This window comes from Aegilops tauschii, chromosome 4, assembly GCF_002575655.3.
Source record: "Aegilops tauschii subsp. strangulata cultivar AL8/78 chromosome 4, Aet v6.0, whole genome shotgun sequence".
In the NCBI taxonomy this organism is placed as follows: Eukaryota; Viridiplantae; Streptophyta; class Magnoliopsida; order Poales; family Poaceae; genus Aegilops; species Aegilops tauschii.
The window spans coordinates 257444266-257460436 of NC_053038.3; the positions used below are offsets into that span (position 1 = coordinate 257444266).

Genomic DNA, 16171 nt, shown 5'->3' on the forward strand with positions numbered 1-16171 from the left:
GGGCGCCTGGCGCTCCCTCACCTCCAGTCGCTCGAGCGCTAGGCTGTGCTCCAAGGCCTCAAGCGCTAGCGCCTCCTCGCGCTCCTGAACCTCCTTCTCATCAAAGGGGCCTTGCTCGGCGATGCCGCCAGGGCAGCCCTACGCACCTGGATCTGCCGCTCGAGGGCGGCGTTCGAAGCATGAAGCTCCTGCTCTCGCTCCTCGGCCGCCTCATGACGGAAGTCCGCAGCACGGGCTTCCTCCTGAGCACGGGCGTAGGCTTCACGAGAGGCTGCGAGAGATACCGCGGTACTCGCGAGGGCGCGCTCATGCTGAAGATGCCCAAGGTTGATGGCGACCTTCAACTGGTGCCACTCGCGCGCCAAGTGGAGGCCCTCCGTCTCGAGGTGGGTGTTGACATCGACAAGCTCTCCTCCAAGCCGACTCAGCGCGCTCATCGCCTCCTGGAAAAGGTCATGACGGACGGTGCTGCACCCGCGTGCAAGCTCCAGCACACGTCCAAGCCCTTCCTCCGCGTCGAGGGCTCACCCATCTTCGGCAGGGGGCTGGTGGCCGGCGTTTCCCCGGCCACTCTCCGGACCTTGGTGAAGGCACTGGACGGCACGGCCCCGCCGCTCGAAGATGAAGCTGATGCTGGGGCTGCCCAGCCACCAGCCACGACCAAGGGAGGAGCTCTCGGCACGCTTCCTACGCTCCAGGAGTGACCGTGAGGGAAGAATGCTGGGAGCACAGGCTCACGGCCTCCCAGCGGCACTCCCGCCTCGCGGACCGGCCTCGTGTCTCGCGCAGGTGTTTGGCGCGGAGGGCCCGAAATCATGAGTGGACCAAGGACCTCTGGGGGTCGCTTCCCAGGAGGTTTCGCCGCCGCAGCCGAAGGGATCCTGATGAGCCATGGTCAGGAAAGGACGCGACACGCGGGAAATCACGAAGATAAGGTACTTACTCGTCTATGGCTATGTACTTCCTCTGCTTCAGCGGCCGGTAGGCGTCACCACTGCAGCCCGGAGGCCCTTTCCTCTTGCGAAGTGCTTCAAGGTTCAGGCGAAGCTGGCCAAGGTTCGGGACATGACTCCCAGCAGCTGGGGCACTTGACGGGGCTTCTGGGGCGGCAACCTCAGGAGCACCAGGCCGCACCTTCCCACCAGCCGCCACCTCAGGACCACTAGCCCGAGCTTCGGGGCAGCCACCTCAGGAGCATCGGGTCGCACCAGCTCTCCAGTGGCTCCCTCGGGAGCGCTCGCCGGAACTTCAGGAGCGGCTACCTCGGGAGCACCTGACAACACCCACTCCCCAGCGGTCGCCCCTGCGGTACCCGGTGGCGTCCGCCCCCTGCATCCACATCGGGGGCGCGCGCTGCAGGGTCGACAAGCAAAGGAGCCACGAGGATGGGATTCTCGCGAGGCCCTTCAAGGCCCCTCGGGCGTAGCCCCTACTCATCAAAGAGGGCATCTGCTTCACGAAGTCCTCTTTGTTCGAGCAGTGCCACAAGAGGCAGCCGTCCTCCGGGAGAACAGCCGGCGCTGGGTCGCCCTTCAAGAGCACGAGCATCGCGCGCAACATCTTGGAGTGGATCGAAGGCACCTGAAGCCTTATGGGGTCCTTGGGGCCGGTGAAGGTCCACATTGGGCGAGAATGGCGTTGGAGCGGGGTGATGCGCCACGGGACAAACTCCTTCACCACCATCGGCGCCGTCACCCCAACCTTCCTCAACTTGGCCAGCCTGGACTAGACATGGGCAAGCCGACGGTCGACAAGCTTCACGTGCCCCCAGCCGGAGCTGGGCGCTGCCAGCGCTCGCGGAAGCAGGAGCAGGGGGTTGAGCGTGCCGGCGTCCACATACACCCACTGCTTCCGGAATCCCCTAACATCCGGGCGGAGCGTGAAGTCGATGCCCGAGCCAGCTGTCACCACCACAGCCTGGAACGCTACACATCCCGAGCGCTGGCGGTCGTCGACCAGGTGGAGCAAGAAGAAATAGCAAAATAGGGCGACGGATGGCGCAATGCCCACCATAGCCTCGCACATGAAGGCGAAGGCGGCAAGGAGAATGATGGACTGGGGGTCTAGATGCAGCGCATGGATCTGGTAATGCGAGATTATGGCATTGAAAAAATCAGAGAAGGGGGGGGACGAGGCCGGCCAGGAGAGCATGAAGATGGATGGGGATCTCGGTGGCCTCCATGTCAATCATGGTCCGGGAAGTAGGCCAGACTGTCATCGCCTTCCATTCGTTGGAATCGATGGTAAGGGCCAGCCAGACCTTGTCCAACCCCTCCTGGTTGATCACCGTCGACCGATCAAGAGCGGGCTCCAAGACCGGTCGGGATTCGGCGGGAGTGCAGGCCTTTCCCTTCTTCTTTGACCTCAGGGCCATGGCGGAAAGGAAGGATTGGCACCGGCTCCGAATCTGGGAGGAAGGTTGCGAATTCGAAGGAAAGAGGAGGAGCCAAGGGCGAGCACAGTGATCAATGATGGCAAAGCTGCGTTAGCAACGGGCATCTGCCAAGCCTGGCAAGTATTGAGGCTGCATGGGAACGTGGGGTCGCCCACGTCCCGTCAAGCGCCACGCGTCAACCGAGGCCGCAGGCGGTTGGGGCCAGCGGCGCTTCGCCCTTGCTCCTTGGCTTCGGGCCCAGGGGCTACTGTCGGTGTTCTGGGAACGGGGGTACCCAGACTTGCCTGCCTGCGGGCCACGGCGTGGCTCCATCGACGGCCTGGTACGGCCCACCTTCAGCGTCAACAACTCAAGACCCTCGCGAGGGGCCAAGCCTCGCGAGGCGGACGACACCAAGACCTCCAGAAGGAGCGGCCTCCTCAGGCTGACTCCTGAGGAGCGGAGATTTCTATGCAAGCCTCACCTCGCGAGGTTCGGATGACGTGAGCCATGACGACCATGGACAGGCGGGCGCCAGCGGGCACAGGACAGCAGTTTCCTCTTTGGTGCTAAGGAGGCAAGCGCTGACGCGGAGTCCCGAGGAATTAGCCAAAGGTTTCCATTCCCATGCAACAAGACCAAGAACGGCAGGACGGAGGTCGTCGCCGAGCCCACTAAGGCGTCACGACCAGAGGCTTTGCAGGCGAAGACTACTTTTATCAGGATAATATGTACTAGTTGTCTCCCTTCGAATTTGGCCGTTGTGGGATCCCTTCCTGCCTCCTTTTGGGAAGAGGACCAAGGCCACTATAAGTAGAGCAGCACCACCACCGTAGAGAAGGGTCGGATCCATTCCATCTTTACACTTACCAGCTCACTCGAGCACAAGAACACACCTCCTCTTGAGGTTGTTCTCCCACTGTACTAGTTCATCCTCAGGCCCTCGAGGCTAATCCACCACAAAGCAGGAGTAGGGTTTTACACCGCAAGGTGGCCTGAACCTGGGTAAACTGTTGTGTCCCATTTCCTTCCTATTCATCGAGCTAGGCCGTGAGATTGGCGAGTAGGCAGACTGGGGAGACTGAGTTCTTCGCACACACCCCAGAGTTCGAATCTATGAAGGGTCTGCGGAGCCCGAAATCCGACACACTCCAATTCAAAATCATGGTCTTGATTTTAGTTTCCCCGCCCAACCAATTCAACTTACTCACACTCATTCTCCTATGTTCCAAATTCAAAATGGTATCTCACTATAAATCTTGCAAAGGACCTAATATATCAATTTGTACTAATAAATCACATTAGTAATAAATCAATTTCTAGTAAATATCGTCTACCTAATAAATCAACGCCAATGCCATGCCAATATCATCTACCTAATAAATCAATTTCACAGTACTAGCTAATATAAAAAAATTCTGGCTATCAGATCCACCACCGAACAGAGGGAGACGCTTGGGGAGGGGAAGAAGATTCATGAGGGGAAGAGGGGAGATCTCACCTCCTTGCCGGAGTTGGCGGCGGACGCACAGTTCCGGTGGTGAAGAGCGGCGTGGTCGGGCTGCGGCGGCGCTCGTCGAGAAGGGGGAGACGAAGAAAAAGGGTGAAAACGATGAGTTCATAGTGATGAATCGGACTTGCTGGTTTTTACAGGGCATGGAATATTCTTTACTAGCGTGGGCCTAATGGATAGTCTTGTTGTAGGCCTAATGGGGCACTCCATAGAAACAATAGCACACGGGAAAAAACTCATAAAATAGCAATGGCATCCTAGAAACATTCTACGCCAGCGGTATGCTCATATAAATGTCGTACCAATTTACCCGACACCACCATTATTTGAAAAAAAGTAGTGCTGGCGTTGCTGGGAATCCTGACGCCACTAACAAAAGCTGTGCCTAGCACTTTTTCCACTAGAGGCCACGTGATCTGAGGCCGGCGAGACCAGATGTCGGACCTCCAAGTGCTCAAACACATTGCGCCAAGACGGCGTCGCAACTGTCCTGTTCAGACGTACCTTCATGTTACTCACGCCACTTCTCCTATTATCATAGGTATGCGGGACCCCCGATAAGCCCAAGTTAGCTAACTCACATATCTCCATAGAGTCATGAAACGCTTGCATTTGTCCAGCAGGTCTTGGCGATAGTGAAAAATGTTCAAAGTCCCACATGCACTCACTAAAGTCACCGACGACTAACAAGGGCAGACTAGATTGAGCACTACCTCCATTCGTTCTAGACCGCTTGGGTACCTCTTTGGTGTTTGCGCTGCCGCATCACTCGGAGATGTAGCCGTAGCCACCACAGACACCACAGCCTGATTATTTTCACTGGGAGGAGGGAGAGCCAGAACCTCTTGTTTCCTTTTTTGCATCAAGCATCTCCTGATCCAAGACAGCTGTTGTTTGCACACTAGTGTTTAGCTGCTTTTCGTTTTTTCTACCGTTCTAACTCAAGCCTCCTCAGCAACTCCTCATCTTATTCATTCGCATATTCACTGCCATCCTTTTCACTCTGCATATCTTCTGAAAACTGATCAAAGTAGCTAGAAGTAGCACTATAGCGACGACTGCCAAAACCTCCATGCCCCTTGTTTGAGCACCTTCCAGCCCCTCTACCGCGTCTACCTCTGAAGCTCACTATGGCTCACATATCTTTGAAGCTCAGTGCCGACTCTAGGTGAACTCCGTCACCTTGTTTAGTATGAAGGTGACCGATCATGCCACACAAGGCACACCAATCGGGTAGTCTTTCATATATACTTCACTACATATGTTTGCCTCTCGCCGCCCTTTACCATCGAAGTGTGATTCTTCAGCGACTTCCAGACATCTACCTTAACCTTTGCCTTGTAAAAGTTTCCAGTGAAGTTCGAACCCTCATTAACTGCCACAAATTCCCATAGTTTCTTTGCAAGGGGTTTAACCATGGAGCTCATACCATCTGGAATATCGTGAAGTTGAACCCATATCTCAAAATAGTTTAATTCTATCGTGGATGGTTGTGCAAACCCGTCATACGGAGCCAGGATCACAGGGCATCCCCTGAACGCCCAAGGTCCCCCTTCCATCACTTTAGTCCAATCTCCTAGACACGAAAATTGAGTTCGGCATAATTCATCCCTAAGGGCTCTGAATTTTACCTCTTGCACCAGATCCCAGGCAATCCACATCTATTTGTAGAACCAGAACTCTCCATACTCTTTCTGAATATGCAATTTGATCAGAGCAAGCCAACGAGTAGCCTCCGACGACGGCTGGTCTTCTTCCTCAAAGACGATATCATCAAAATCAGTTTCTTCCAGTCCCATGCATTCCATCATGGCCTCCGGATCCTTCTTACTATCATTGGATCCGAAAGCGCCCTGATTGCTAGTCTCCATGTCCTCGATCCAATGTCCCAAACAAGGCCTAACTCCACGAGGCCCCCACTTCCTCACCGAGCGACACCCACCAAGGACGAGGAGGCAACACACGGTCGCCCCTTGATCAGCCTGAGCGGGATCACCAGCATGAACGAGGGGGATCGGCGGTGTAGGGGACGATTTCTCAACGCCCGGCGGCAGGAGTAGGTAACCCTAACGAGAAGTCTTGTCTAGTTAATCGACTGGGCAGAGGGACGTGAGACTTGTTGGTGCATGTGTCGTCCACATACGAAATCGAAGTTGGAAGAAAATCCATGGGGCCCTTGAAGCGAAGAAGGGTTTATGGCAGCTTGGCGGTATTGAAGGGTTAATGGGCTTAGGTGAGGTAGAAATTGAAGCGAGCCATGGTGGTCAAACATGGTTTGTTAACCGATCGATGTTAGCAGGTAGGATTATGGTTAATGGCGACGAGACGAGGAAGAAGGAGCAAGATCCAATGGGCATCTTTTATTTTCCTTTTTGTTATGCTCTGTTGGTGTGCCGTTTTTGAACATCAGACTTCGTTACATACTTTGCTTAATAATATGGCTGCATGCATCGTTTTGATGCAGAAGCTAGGATCATCCTTCTTTTTTAAAAAGAAAAAGGAAAAAGATACGGTTGAAAAGTAATATTTTTTGTCGGACAGCTCCGCAGATCAAAAATGCCCAAGCCCAGGCGACTTTACTTTGTGACATGCATAAACAAGAACCATTATGTTTTACTCCCTTTGTTTCTAAATATTTGTCTTTTTAAAGATTTCACATAGACTACCACATACGGATGTATAGACATATTTTAAAGTATAGATTCACTTATTTTGCTCCGTATGTAGTCACTTGTTGAAATCTTTAGAGAGATATGTATAGACATATTTTAAAATGTAGATTCACTTATTTTGCTCCGTATGTAGTCACTTGTTGAAATCTTTAGAGAGATAAATATTTAGGAACGGAGGGAGTAAAATAATACGGCTATCCCTCCCTCCGGAGCTGCGGAGTTGCAACGTTGCTCCTTCCATGTGGATGGAGTACATAAATAAACTCATCAGGTTTGGCAATGCCACACAAACAAGTCTGCATCACTGTGAAGTGGGGATAGATATACAGAGTCTAGGTTTTAGGAAAATAAACTAGATAGAGAGATAGCTATATTATATTATATATATATACACCACTGGATAAACTTGAGGCCACGGTCTACCCAATACTTGTGCTTCAGTTTTCCTCCCTCCTTCCAGCTGCCAAGATTTTCCCCAGCACCTGCAGGTATATACATACATATATACATTACATACATGCATGAGGCCCAAGGATTTCTTCATCCAAATGAAAACTAAAACCCACACATGGGTTAACCACACAAGTTTAACGTAAGAAACTGCATGCTACACTAGCTTACACAGCATGGAGTATATTAGACAATGGCAAACACGCACGCGTCAAGTGTCAGCATCAAATTTGGACCTAACCCTGTCAGCAGGAGAGCCCAGCTGGAACTGGATATTATTTTTCTACAAGATCGGTTGGAATTGGATAATATAGGCAGCAGACACATGCAGGTTAGAGACCCCAACACCCAACAGCCAATCAAAATGCTGGATCTTGTCCAACTTTCACCATCCTACTGTCCCTGGAATCTAAGGAGCCAATATGAAGCGTTTTTGTTAGAGTAGTCATTATGGTATACGACTTCTAGTCCAAGTCAGTTTTGTACCCCTACCCCAAGTCGGTTGGTACCCTCTTATATACTCTTTTATGCCGCATCAAATCATCAATAAGCAACAGTTTATTCAGCTTTCATGGTATCAGATACCGGTCCCAGGGTTTAGGGTATGGCTCCGCCAACGCCACCGTCGCCGCCGCCGCCCGGCTACTTCGAGCGCCGGGCCGCACTCATCGCCAAGGCTGCCAACGCTGCGGCCGCTTCTCTCTCGGCCCTCACCATAGCTCCACAAAACTACCCTGCACCCATCCTCGCCGCACCAATATCTCTTGCTGACACAATCTCCGACGTCAGCCCCTACATCACGATAGTTCTTGATCTCGCCGCCCACAACTACTACCATTGGAGACATCTCTTCGATCTCCACCTCGGCCGCTGCAACCTGCGCTCGCATGTCGCCGCCAACTGTCTTCCCCGCCCCGACGATCCGCAATGGTTGAAAGACGATCTCGCGATCGTCCAGTGGTTCTACACCCGCATCACCACCGAGATCTTCAACATGCTCGATCACGACGGCGCCATCGCTGCCAACATCTGGCACTCCCTCCGTCAGCTCTTCCAAAGCAACACCGACGCTCGGAAAACGCTCTCCACACCGAGCTTCGCAATATGGTGCAAGGAGACGCCCTGGTGAACCTGTTCTGCCAGCGCGTTAAGACCATTGGTGATGAGCTCCGCGAACTCAGCGATACAGTTAGCGACTCACAGCTAATCAATATCGTCGTCGTCGGCCTCAGCGAAGACTTTGACAAGCAAGCCTCGTTCATACCGATGATACAGCCCCCTCTTACCTTTGCTGAAGTTCGTTCCTTGCTACAACTCGCGGCGGAAACACAAGCTCGCAAGGACTCTCGCCCCAAGGTCTTTCATGTTGCGGCTCGTCCTCCTCTGTCGTCTACACCAGCGCCGCCTTCCAGGCCGGCTCCTGCCGCCGGGTCGTCCGCATCGTCATCTGTTCAACCGCCCCCAGGCTGGCGTCCTAGTCCGAACTACCGCGGCAAAAACCCTATCTACAGGCCGCCGTCGACATCACCAGCACCGAGTCCTGCACCACCCACCAGTGCTCCATCTGCGGTTGCATGGCGGCCTCCTCATGATCCTTGGACGGGGCTTGTTCAAGCATGGCCCATGCCCTGGTGCGCTCCGTCCACCCTCGGTGCTCCGCCGGCATACTCAGGTGCCTGGCAACCCGGCCTTCGGCCGCCTACTGGTGCTTCCGGGGTTCTCAACCCCCGACAGCCGGCCAATGCCTATCACGCCGCCCCGACGTATGCTCCTTATGGTCATTACAGCACCGACGGCGGTGCCTACTACACACCTCAGCCGGCCCTGCTCCCGACGCCACCCCACCACAGCCGGCCAATGCCTACTACACTCCCCAGCCGGCCCTACTGCCTTCACCATCGTATCCGCCGGCACTGCTTCCGACGCCACCCTCACCTGCGACGCCGAGCTGGGATCAAGCTGCCTTTCTCCAGGCCATGAATAACTTTGCTGCACAAGGAAACTCAGATACGGATTGGATCTTTGATTCAGGGGCCTCTAGTCATATGCCTGCATCTAGTAATTGGTTATCTTCTTGCACTAAATCTCCTTTCCCTTCCATTATCCTTGGAGATGGATCATCTATTCCTATATATTGTGTTGGTCAGGCTCAACTTCCCTCTTCCACCAAACCTCTTTTACTTCGCGATGTTCTAGTTGCACCCGCCCTCATTAAAAATCTTATCTCTGTTCGCCAATTTACTTGCGACAATCTAGTTTCGGCTGAATTTGACCCTTTTGGTTTATCTGTGAAGGATTACCTGACCAAGGCCGAGATCGCTCGCTTCAATAGCTCCGGTGATCTTTATTCTCTTAATGGAGTTCCTGCCGCCACCCCTCCAACATCCATGCTGGCCTCCGTCGATCTCTGGCATCGTCGCTTGGGCCATCCCAACCCCGCCGTCTTAGCTTCTATGCTTAGTGAATTCACCATACCATGTAATAGGGACTCTCATAATTCTGTGTTTTGCGAGTCTTGTCAATTAGGCAAACATGTGCGTCTTCCCTTTAGTTCCTCTAGTTCTTGTAGCACTTATCCCTTTGAATTAATACATTGTGATTTATGGACCTCTCCCATTGCAAGTATTTCGGGTTTTAAATACTACCTTGTTATCCTAAATGATTTCACCCACTTTGTCTGGACTTTTCCTCTACGCAACAAATCCGAGGTCCATTCTCTTTTCCTTAATTTTCAACGCTATGTGTCTGTTCACTTCTTCCTCCCAATTCGCTTTATCCAATGTGACAATGGTCGCGAGTTTGATAACATTAAAAATCGTACTTTCTTCTTACAACATGGCATCCTGCTTAGGTTCTCATGTCCCTACACCTTCCCTCAAAATGGTAAAGCAGAACGCTCTCTTCGCACCCTCAATGATATAGTTCGCACTCTCCTCATTCAATCATCTATGCCTCCCAAGTTTTGGGCTGAAGCCCTACACATGACCACCTTCCTTCTAAATATTCGACCTTCTAAAACTAAACCCAACACTACTCCCTATTATTCCCTCTTTCTTTCCCACCCCGACTACTCCGCGGTTCGTGTTTTCGGCTGTCTCTGTTTTCCCAATGCCTACGCCACTTCTGCAAATAAATTGTCACCACGCTCTATCCCATGTGCTTTTCTCGGCTTCTCTGACGAGCACAAAGGCTATCGCTGTCTCGACCTTCACACCGGACACGTTCATGTCTCTCGTCATGTCACGTGTGCTGAGCACATTTTTCCTTTCTCACAACGCATACTACACCATCCAACACCCCTAGCTCCGCAAACACCCCCTCTCCCCGTCCTTTTCAACTATATACTCCCCTACCTGCCGAACACAACTTATCACCACCACCAATAACACCCACCATAGCCAATCCCAACCATACACTCACCCCACCCGAGACGTCCCCAACACCCCCGACCCCTGCTCCCTCCCCAACACCCCCGGCCCCTATTCCCACTCCACCACCCAGCCCTGCTCCCACTCCACCACCCAGCCCTACTCCTTCGTCCGACTCTTCCGCTGCGCCGGACTCACCAGTACCCACCTTACCCCCTCGTGCTATTCCTACAGCAGCCCCGATTAATGATCATCGCATGCGTACTAGGGCCAAATCAGGATTTCATCAACCCCAAGACCGCCTAAACCTTCATAGCTCCGTATCTCTCACTTCTCTTCCAAAGAATTACAAAACTGCTCTACTTGATCCCAATTGGGCCGCTGCCATGCAAGAAGAATATAATGCTTTACTTCAAAACAACACCTGGCAACTTGTTCCTCGTCCTCCCAACACAAATATTGTTTCTGGCAAATGGATTTTTCGCCAAAAGTTCCACTCCGATGGGAGCCTCTCACGATATAAAGCCAGGTGGGTTTGTCGTGGCTTTTCTCAGCAACAAGGAATTGATTACGAAGAAACCTTCTCTCCTGTTGTTAAACCTAGCACCATTCGCACCGTTCTTAGTGTTGCTGTCTCCTCTTCATGGCCCATTCATCAACTTGATGTTAAAAATGCTTTCCTCCATGGTTCCCTTCAAGAAACTGTCTACTGCCAGCAACCTCCGGGTTTTGAAAATCCATCCTTTCCAACTCATGTATGTCTTCTTCAGAAATCTCTCTACGGTCTTAAACAGGCCCCACGAGCTTGGTTTCAACGCTTCTCCTCCTTCATTCAAACAATAGGCTTCACTCCATCTCTCTCCGACACCTCTCTTTTTGTGTATCATCAAACTTCTGACACTGCCTATTTACTTCTCTATGTAGATGATATCATTCTTACCGCCTCCTCTCAAAAGTTCTTAGATCATATTGTCTCTCTTCTTAGATCTGAATTTTCTATGACTGACCTAGGACTCCGTCATTTCTTAGGCATTGCTGTTGTTCGAGATTCCTCCAGCCTTTTTCTTTCCCAACGCCTGTATATTCTTGATCTTCTTAATCGTGCTGGTATGCTTGACTGTCAATCATCTCGCACTCCTGTCGATACTAGTTTTAAACTTTCGGCTACCGGTGAACCCTTTTCCGATCCTACTCTCTATCGTAGCCTAACAAGTGCTCTCCAATATCTCACCATTACTCGTCTTGAAATCTCTTTTGCTGTTCAACAAGCATGTCTCTATATGCATGATCCCCGGGTTCCTCACTATAATCATGTTAAACGCATTCTTCGGTATTTAAAAGAAACTCTCAATCATGGTCTCCACCTCAATAATTCTTCTCCAAACTCGCTTACCGCATACTCTGATGCAGACTGGGCTGGTTGTCCTGACACTCGAAGGTCCACTTCCGGTTTTTGTGTTTTTCTTGGTAACAATTTGATTTCTTCGTCTTCGAAAAGACAGGTTACAGTCTCACGTTCGTCGGCCGAGGCTGAGTATCGCGCTATGGCACATGCCGTTGCAGATACAATCTGGATTCGGCAGTTACTCTCCGAGCTACACAGGCCTATTGAGCAGGCCACTATTGTCTACTGTGACAACATATCAGCAGTCTACATGACCAGCAATCCAGTTCAACACAGACGCACAAAGCATATTGAGATTGATATTCATTTTGTTCGTGAAAAGGTTGCTCTTGGTCAGGTTCGGGTGCTTCATGTTCCCTCTACGGCTCAGTTTGCTGACATTTTCACCAAGGCACTGCCTACTAAGCCGTTTCAAGATATCTGTTTCAGTCTCAACGTCGTCGAGCCTGTCGTTGATACTGCGGGGGGATGTTAGAGTAGTCATTATGGTATACGACTTCTAGTCCAAGTCAGTTTTGTACCCCTACCCCAAGTCGGTTTGTACCCTCTTATATACTCTTGCATGCCGCACCAAATCATCAATAAGCAACAGTTTTATTCAGCTTTCAGTTTTAATACATAATGTCGGACGATCAACATGTGGATACAAGTCACTCTAATGCGAGTATATCAAGCACAGTAATCAACCATGATCAGAATTTAGCTGCTACTACTACTACTACTATTAACACGGAAAAAGGGAAAGAAATAATTACCTTGTCTCATTCACAAGCAATTTTGGTATCAAAACTGCTCAGACATATTGCAAATGATTGAAATGCTGATATCGGGTAGCGGTAGTCCATGGTGAACAAGTCTTTGCCTATCTTTCCAAACTGCAGAATCACCATGTCATGCTCCTGGCCGGCTGCTCCATTCTCATCTGAAGCCACCAGCTGAAAGTTCTTCACTGACGCAACCGTCACCCGCCCACGGAAATTGAGGCACCAACATTGCAGCTGCTCATGCCACCGAGGAGACTTGTTCTTCAGCACCAGCTTCTCTTCGTCCTGAGCCTGAGCGGGTGCACTGTCTATCCGAGCGGATTTTGATCTGAAGAATGGAATCGACGGGAAGGAGTCGAGGTTACCAAGAGGAAATTCAGTTTGTGTTGGAGCTTTGCCTCCCTCTTCAACTGCTGATGCAGGGATAGAACTCATAACACAGTTCATCCTTCTTGGACCTCTGCAGCAGGTATGCAACAGGACAATGAGTGATATCCTTCCATCACACGTGTTTATACGACGAATTTGATACAGTAATGTTACCATGCAGTGCCAATTAACATCTAAAGGGTTACATAGAGTAGCTTTTATGTTCACGCCCTTGTCAATTTAATCTAATTTGCTTATACGGACCTATAAAATCAGCTGCAATAATCACAACCAATATTCTAACCACTCAGAATTACTAGATAACATACTGTGAGTTTGCTACCATCAGGTGTTATACGTATTTATACCAAAACGATAACATAGATCTAATTAAGACAGCAGAACAACAGTGTGAATAGCCATACCTGGAGCCCAAAACATTCAACTCATAAGAAATGTGTGAAACTGGATAATTGCCAGCAGGAACTCTTGGGGAGACCTGGTTCAAACCAATCACACGAGCAGACCGGCTTTTTGAGACGATAGCTCCATCATACGGTGGATGAGCATCATAGACGGTAAACTTTGTTCCCAGAAAGTTCGACCTGTTCATGAAACAGTTGGTCAGGTCATTTTTGTGTTGTTATTCCGGACTAGATATCAATCATGAAAACAATTCAGACAACAATAAAGCCAAGAATAACTTTCCATCGAATGCTCCTGACAAACAAATTATCCGAATATAGAAATACGTAGTGTTCATCTTACTAACTAAGACCAGTTGATGCTCATTGTTAAGCCATGTGCATCAATCAATGCAGAGGCTGGGCGTAGAACCTAGAGTGGAGAATACCTTTTTTTTTACAATTTCACGCTTAGTATTAGCTTAACACGACAACAAATGGAAAAACAAATAGTACTCTGTTTTCTTACGACTTTAAGGTGATTTTCCAAAAGAAGAAAGAAACAACGCAGACTAGAATTTAGCTGAAACAACCTACAATAGAACTAAAGGATCTTGGTTACCCGTAATATCAAGGAAATAGCACAAATCATAGCTTCGAATGGAGTTCAAATCTCAAAACATCACCTTAGCTTGCCAATATAGGTGCTGCTTCCCTTTGACATATCACCCATATCAAGATAAATTAGGTAGTCTGTGTATGTAGGCTTTCTGCATTTGCGTGCAGCAAGCAAGAACTTCCCATCATCAGCCAGTGCTGCAACCAAAAAGTAGTAAGCATGAACCCACTATAGTCTGCATAGCAACAATGCTTGCGCCCAGCAAAATGGGGATGATTAAGGAGCATACCTTCTGTGAGTCCAATATACAGATAATACGTCTGAGTAGTCCGGTTTCTTCTTATGAAACAGTTGAGAGTGACATCCTTTGGGCCAGGCTGCACATTAATTATGGAGTTAGTACAAACAAAATTTAGTATTGAGATCATATTAGACAGAAGTGGAATAAATTCTTACTAGAGCCACACACAAAAAAAAGCCAATTGATACTGCAATCTAAAGCTAAGCTTATCGGACACCGCGGATAAAAGGCATGCGTAGCATACATCAAGTTGGCATTTGCTCATCTTACTCGTCACATTTCCTTATACATCACTTCATCATGGCAAATTTAGTTTACCAACAACCCTCTAGTCAAGTCATGACCAGGAAGACATCCAACCAACATTACAAGTTTCCAATACAAGAAGGCTTTAAGAAAACCAGATGGTTGGCACCATCCATGACAACGATAGCTCACTGCTTTAATCCCAAAGATTTGAGCAACATAATGTAGTAGTACGATTTTATTCAATCACCATCTCTCACCGCTATACTTACTAAGGTAATTCACGATACTAGTCTAAATACCACGATTGATGATCCTAAATACCACGACGGCAATGAAGCTATGACACGATTAATTAATGAATACGTACGTACGTACGTAATTGGTAGCATTGGTGAGTGAGGGTGATGAAGAGGGGGAGCGCGAACCTGCTTGAGCGAGATAGGGAAGGTGAGCTTGGCGGACGCCTCCGGGACGCGCACGACTTCCTTCATGATGCCCCTCCATGCCCGGCAGACGCCCGCGCATGCCACCACGTCCCGTCGGGAGGGCCAGCAGCCCTGGGAGTCCTCGATCCTGACCAGCACCTCCCGCAGGAGCTCCGGAGGCAGCTGCGCCCAGCAGGTCCCTTCCAGCGCGTCTGCCAGCCCTAGCACGACGGAGGCCACCCGCGGGGCCCCGGCGGCGACGGCGGCGCGGTGCGAGCGGGAGGAGCGCAGACCGTGGCGCGAGATGTTGCCGAACTCGTCCTTCATGTCCTGAATTAGGCTCCGGAAAGACATTCCCCTTGCTCCGACACCGGTCAAGAAGAAATGAGGAATTCGAATGCCAAGCTTGAACCGGAAAGAAAGGAATCTCACATGTAGGAGCAGAGAGAAATGGCGAATCTTTGGATTAACCGAACGGAGCGCGTGAGGGGCAGGCAAAGAAGCTATGGTGCAAGGAGGAGGCAATGTATCCCCGGGATCCCAGAATAAATCCAGCCAGCCCAAGGAACGCACTCAACCCACCCAAGAGAAAAGCTGATAGATAGGGATAGCAAGCAAGCATGAAGCAGACCAACCTCGAATAATGAAGGGCGCTGCAATTTCGCAGAGATTCTTTTCTTGGTTTTGTGGAGATGACGGGAAGAAGAAGAAGCAAGATTCGAATAGAGAAACGAAAGTTTTTTGTTTTGTGGATTGGGATGAGGATTGAGGAAGGTAGGTGCCCGGGGAACTTTTAGATAGATAGGTGGTGGTGGTGGTGGTGAGACGCTCCTAATTGCGTCCTTATATAATGGCGTGGGGTAATGGGATGGAGTTTGAGAGCTGCTCCTGCTGGGATCAGGGTTCCTTCGAGTGGGCGTCCATCCACTCACCGACCATCCACTCACTCATCCCAATTAGGAGTAATTGCTACTACTCCGTTAATCAAACTAATTAATGTGCGCTTATTCTTTACAAGAGACACTGACCCACCCTGTCCCGGTGTCAATGCAAGGCAGATTTCAGGATGGCCACTCGCTGCATCATTCATCTCTTCTGTCCTTTGCCCCTCATCGGCTTTGGGCTTGGAGCTGGGGCTTTTTCACGCTTGACTCCCCCTTGAACTGCGCCTTGACCTTCACCTGACAAAGGCCAATGGGATTTGCAAGGCAGACTTAGAATTTTCCGTCTCCATACCTACAATGGTATGTGGTATATT

At 50.3% G+C, this 16171-nt stretch overlaps 1 protein-coding gene across 2 annotated transcripts; it reads right to left on the reverse strand.

The window, feature by feature from the left end:
- Nucleotides 1-6723: 6723 nt before the first annotated feature.
- Nucleotides 6724-15742, reverse strand: LOC109735100 (tubby-like F-box protein 6). 2 transcript variants are annotated; one of them, XM_020294310.4, is made up of 6 exons: nt 15549-15742; nt 14228-14315; nt 14006-14135; nt 13341-13520; nt 12538-13006; nt 6724-7041 (listed from the first exon to the last, which is right to left on the reverse strand). In XM_020294310.4, exons 3-5 carry the CDS (start codon nt 14050-14052, stop codon nt 12544-12546), a joined length of 690 nt encoding a protein of 229 aa, XP_020149899.1. In that variant the 5' UTR covers nt 14053-14135; nt 14228-14315; nt 15549-15742; the 3' UTR covers nt 6724-7041; nt 12538-12543. The 2 variants fall into 2 exon arrangements, with proteins under 2 accessions (XP_020149899.1, XP_020149898.1); XM_020294309.4 differs by having other exon boundaries at nt 14914-15735.
- Nucleotides 15743-16171: the final 429 nt, after the last annotated feature.

What these genes read in the sequence shown, in the direction of transcription:
- LOC109735100 (XM_020294309.4), bottom strand. Translation starts at nt 15,267, where the DNA reads ATGTCTTTCCGGAGCCTAATTCAGGACATGAAGGACGAGTTCGGCAAC. An exon ending in ACCTATATTGGCAAGCTAAG is followed by an intron (nt 13,521 to 14,005) that starts GTGATGTTTTGA and finishes TTTCATGAACAG; the next exon opens with GTCGAACTTTCTGGGAACAA. An exon ending in TTGAATGTTTTGGGCTCCAG is followed by an intron (nt 13,007 to 13,340) that starts GTATGGCTATTC and finishes TACCTGCTGCAG; the next exon opens with AGGTCCAAGAAGGATGAACT.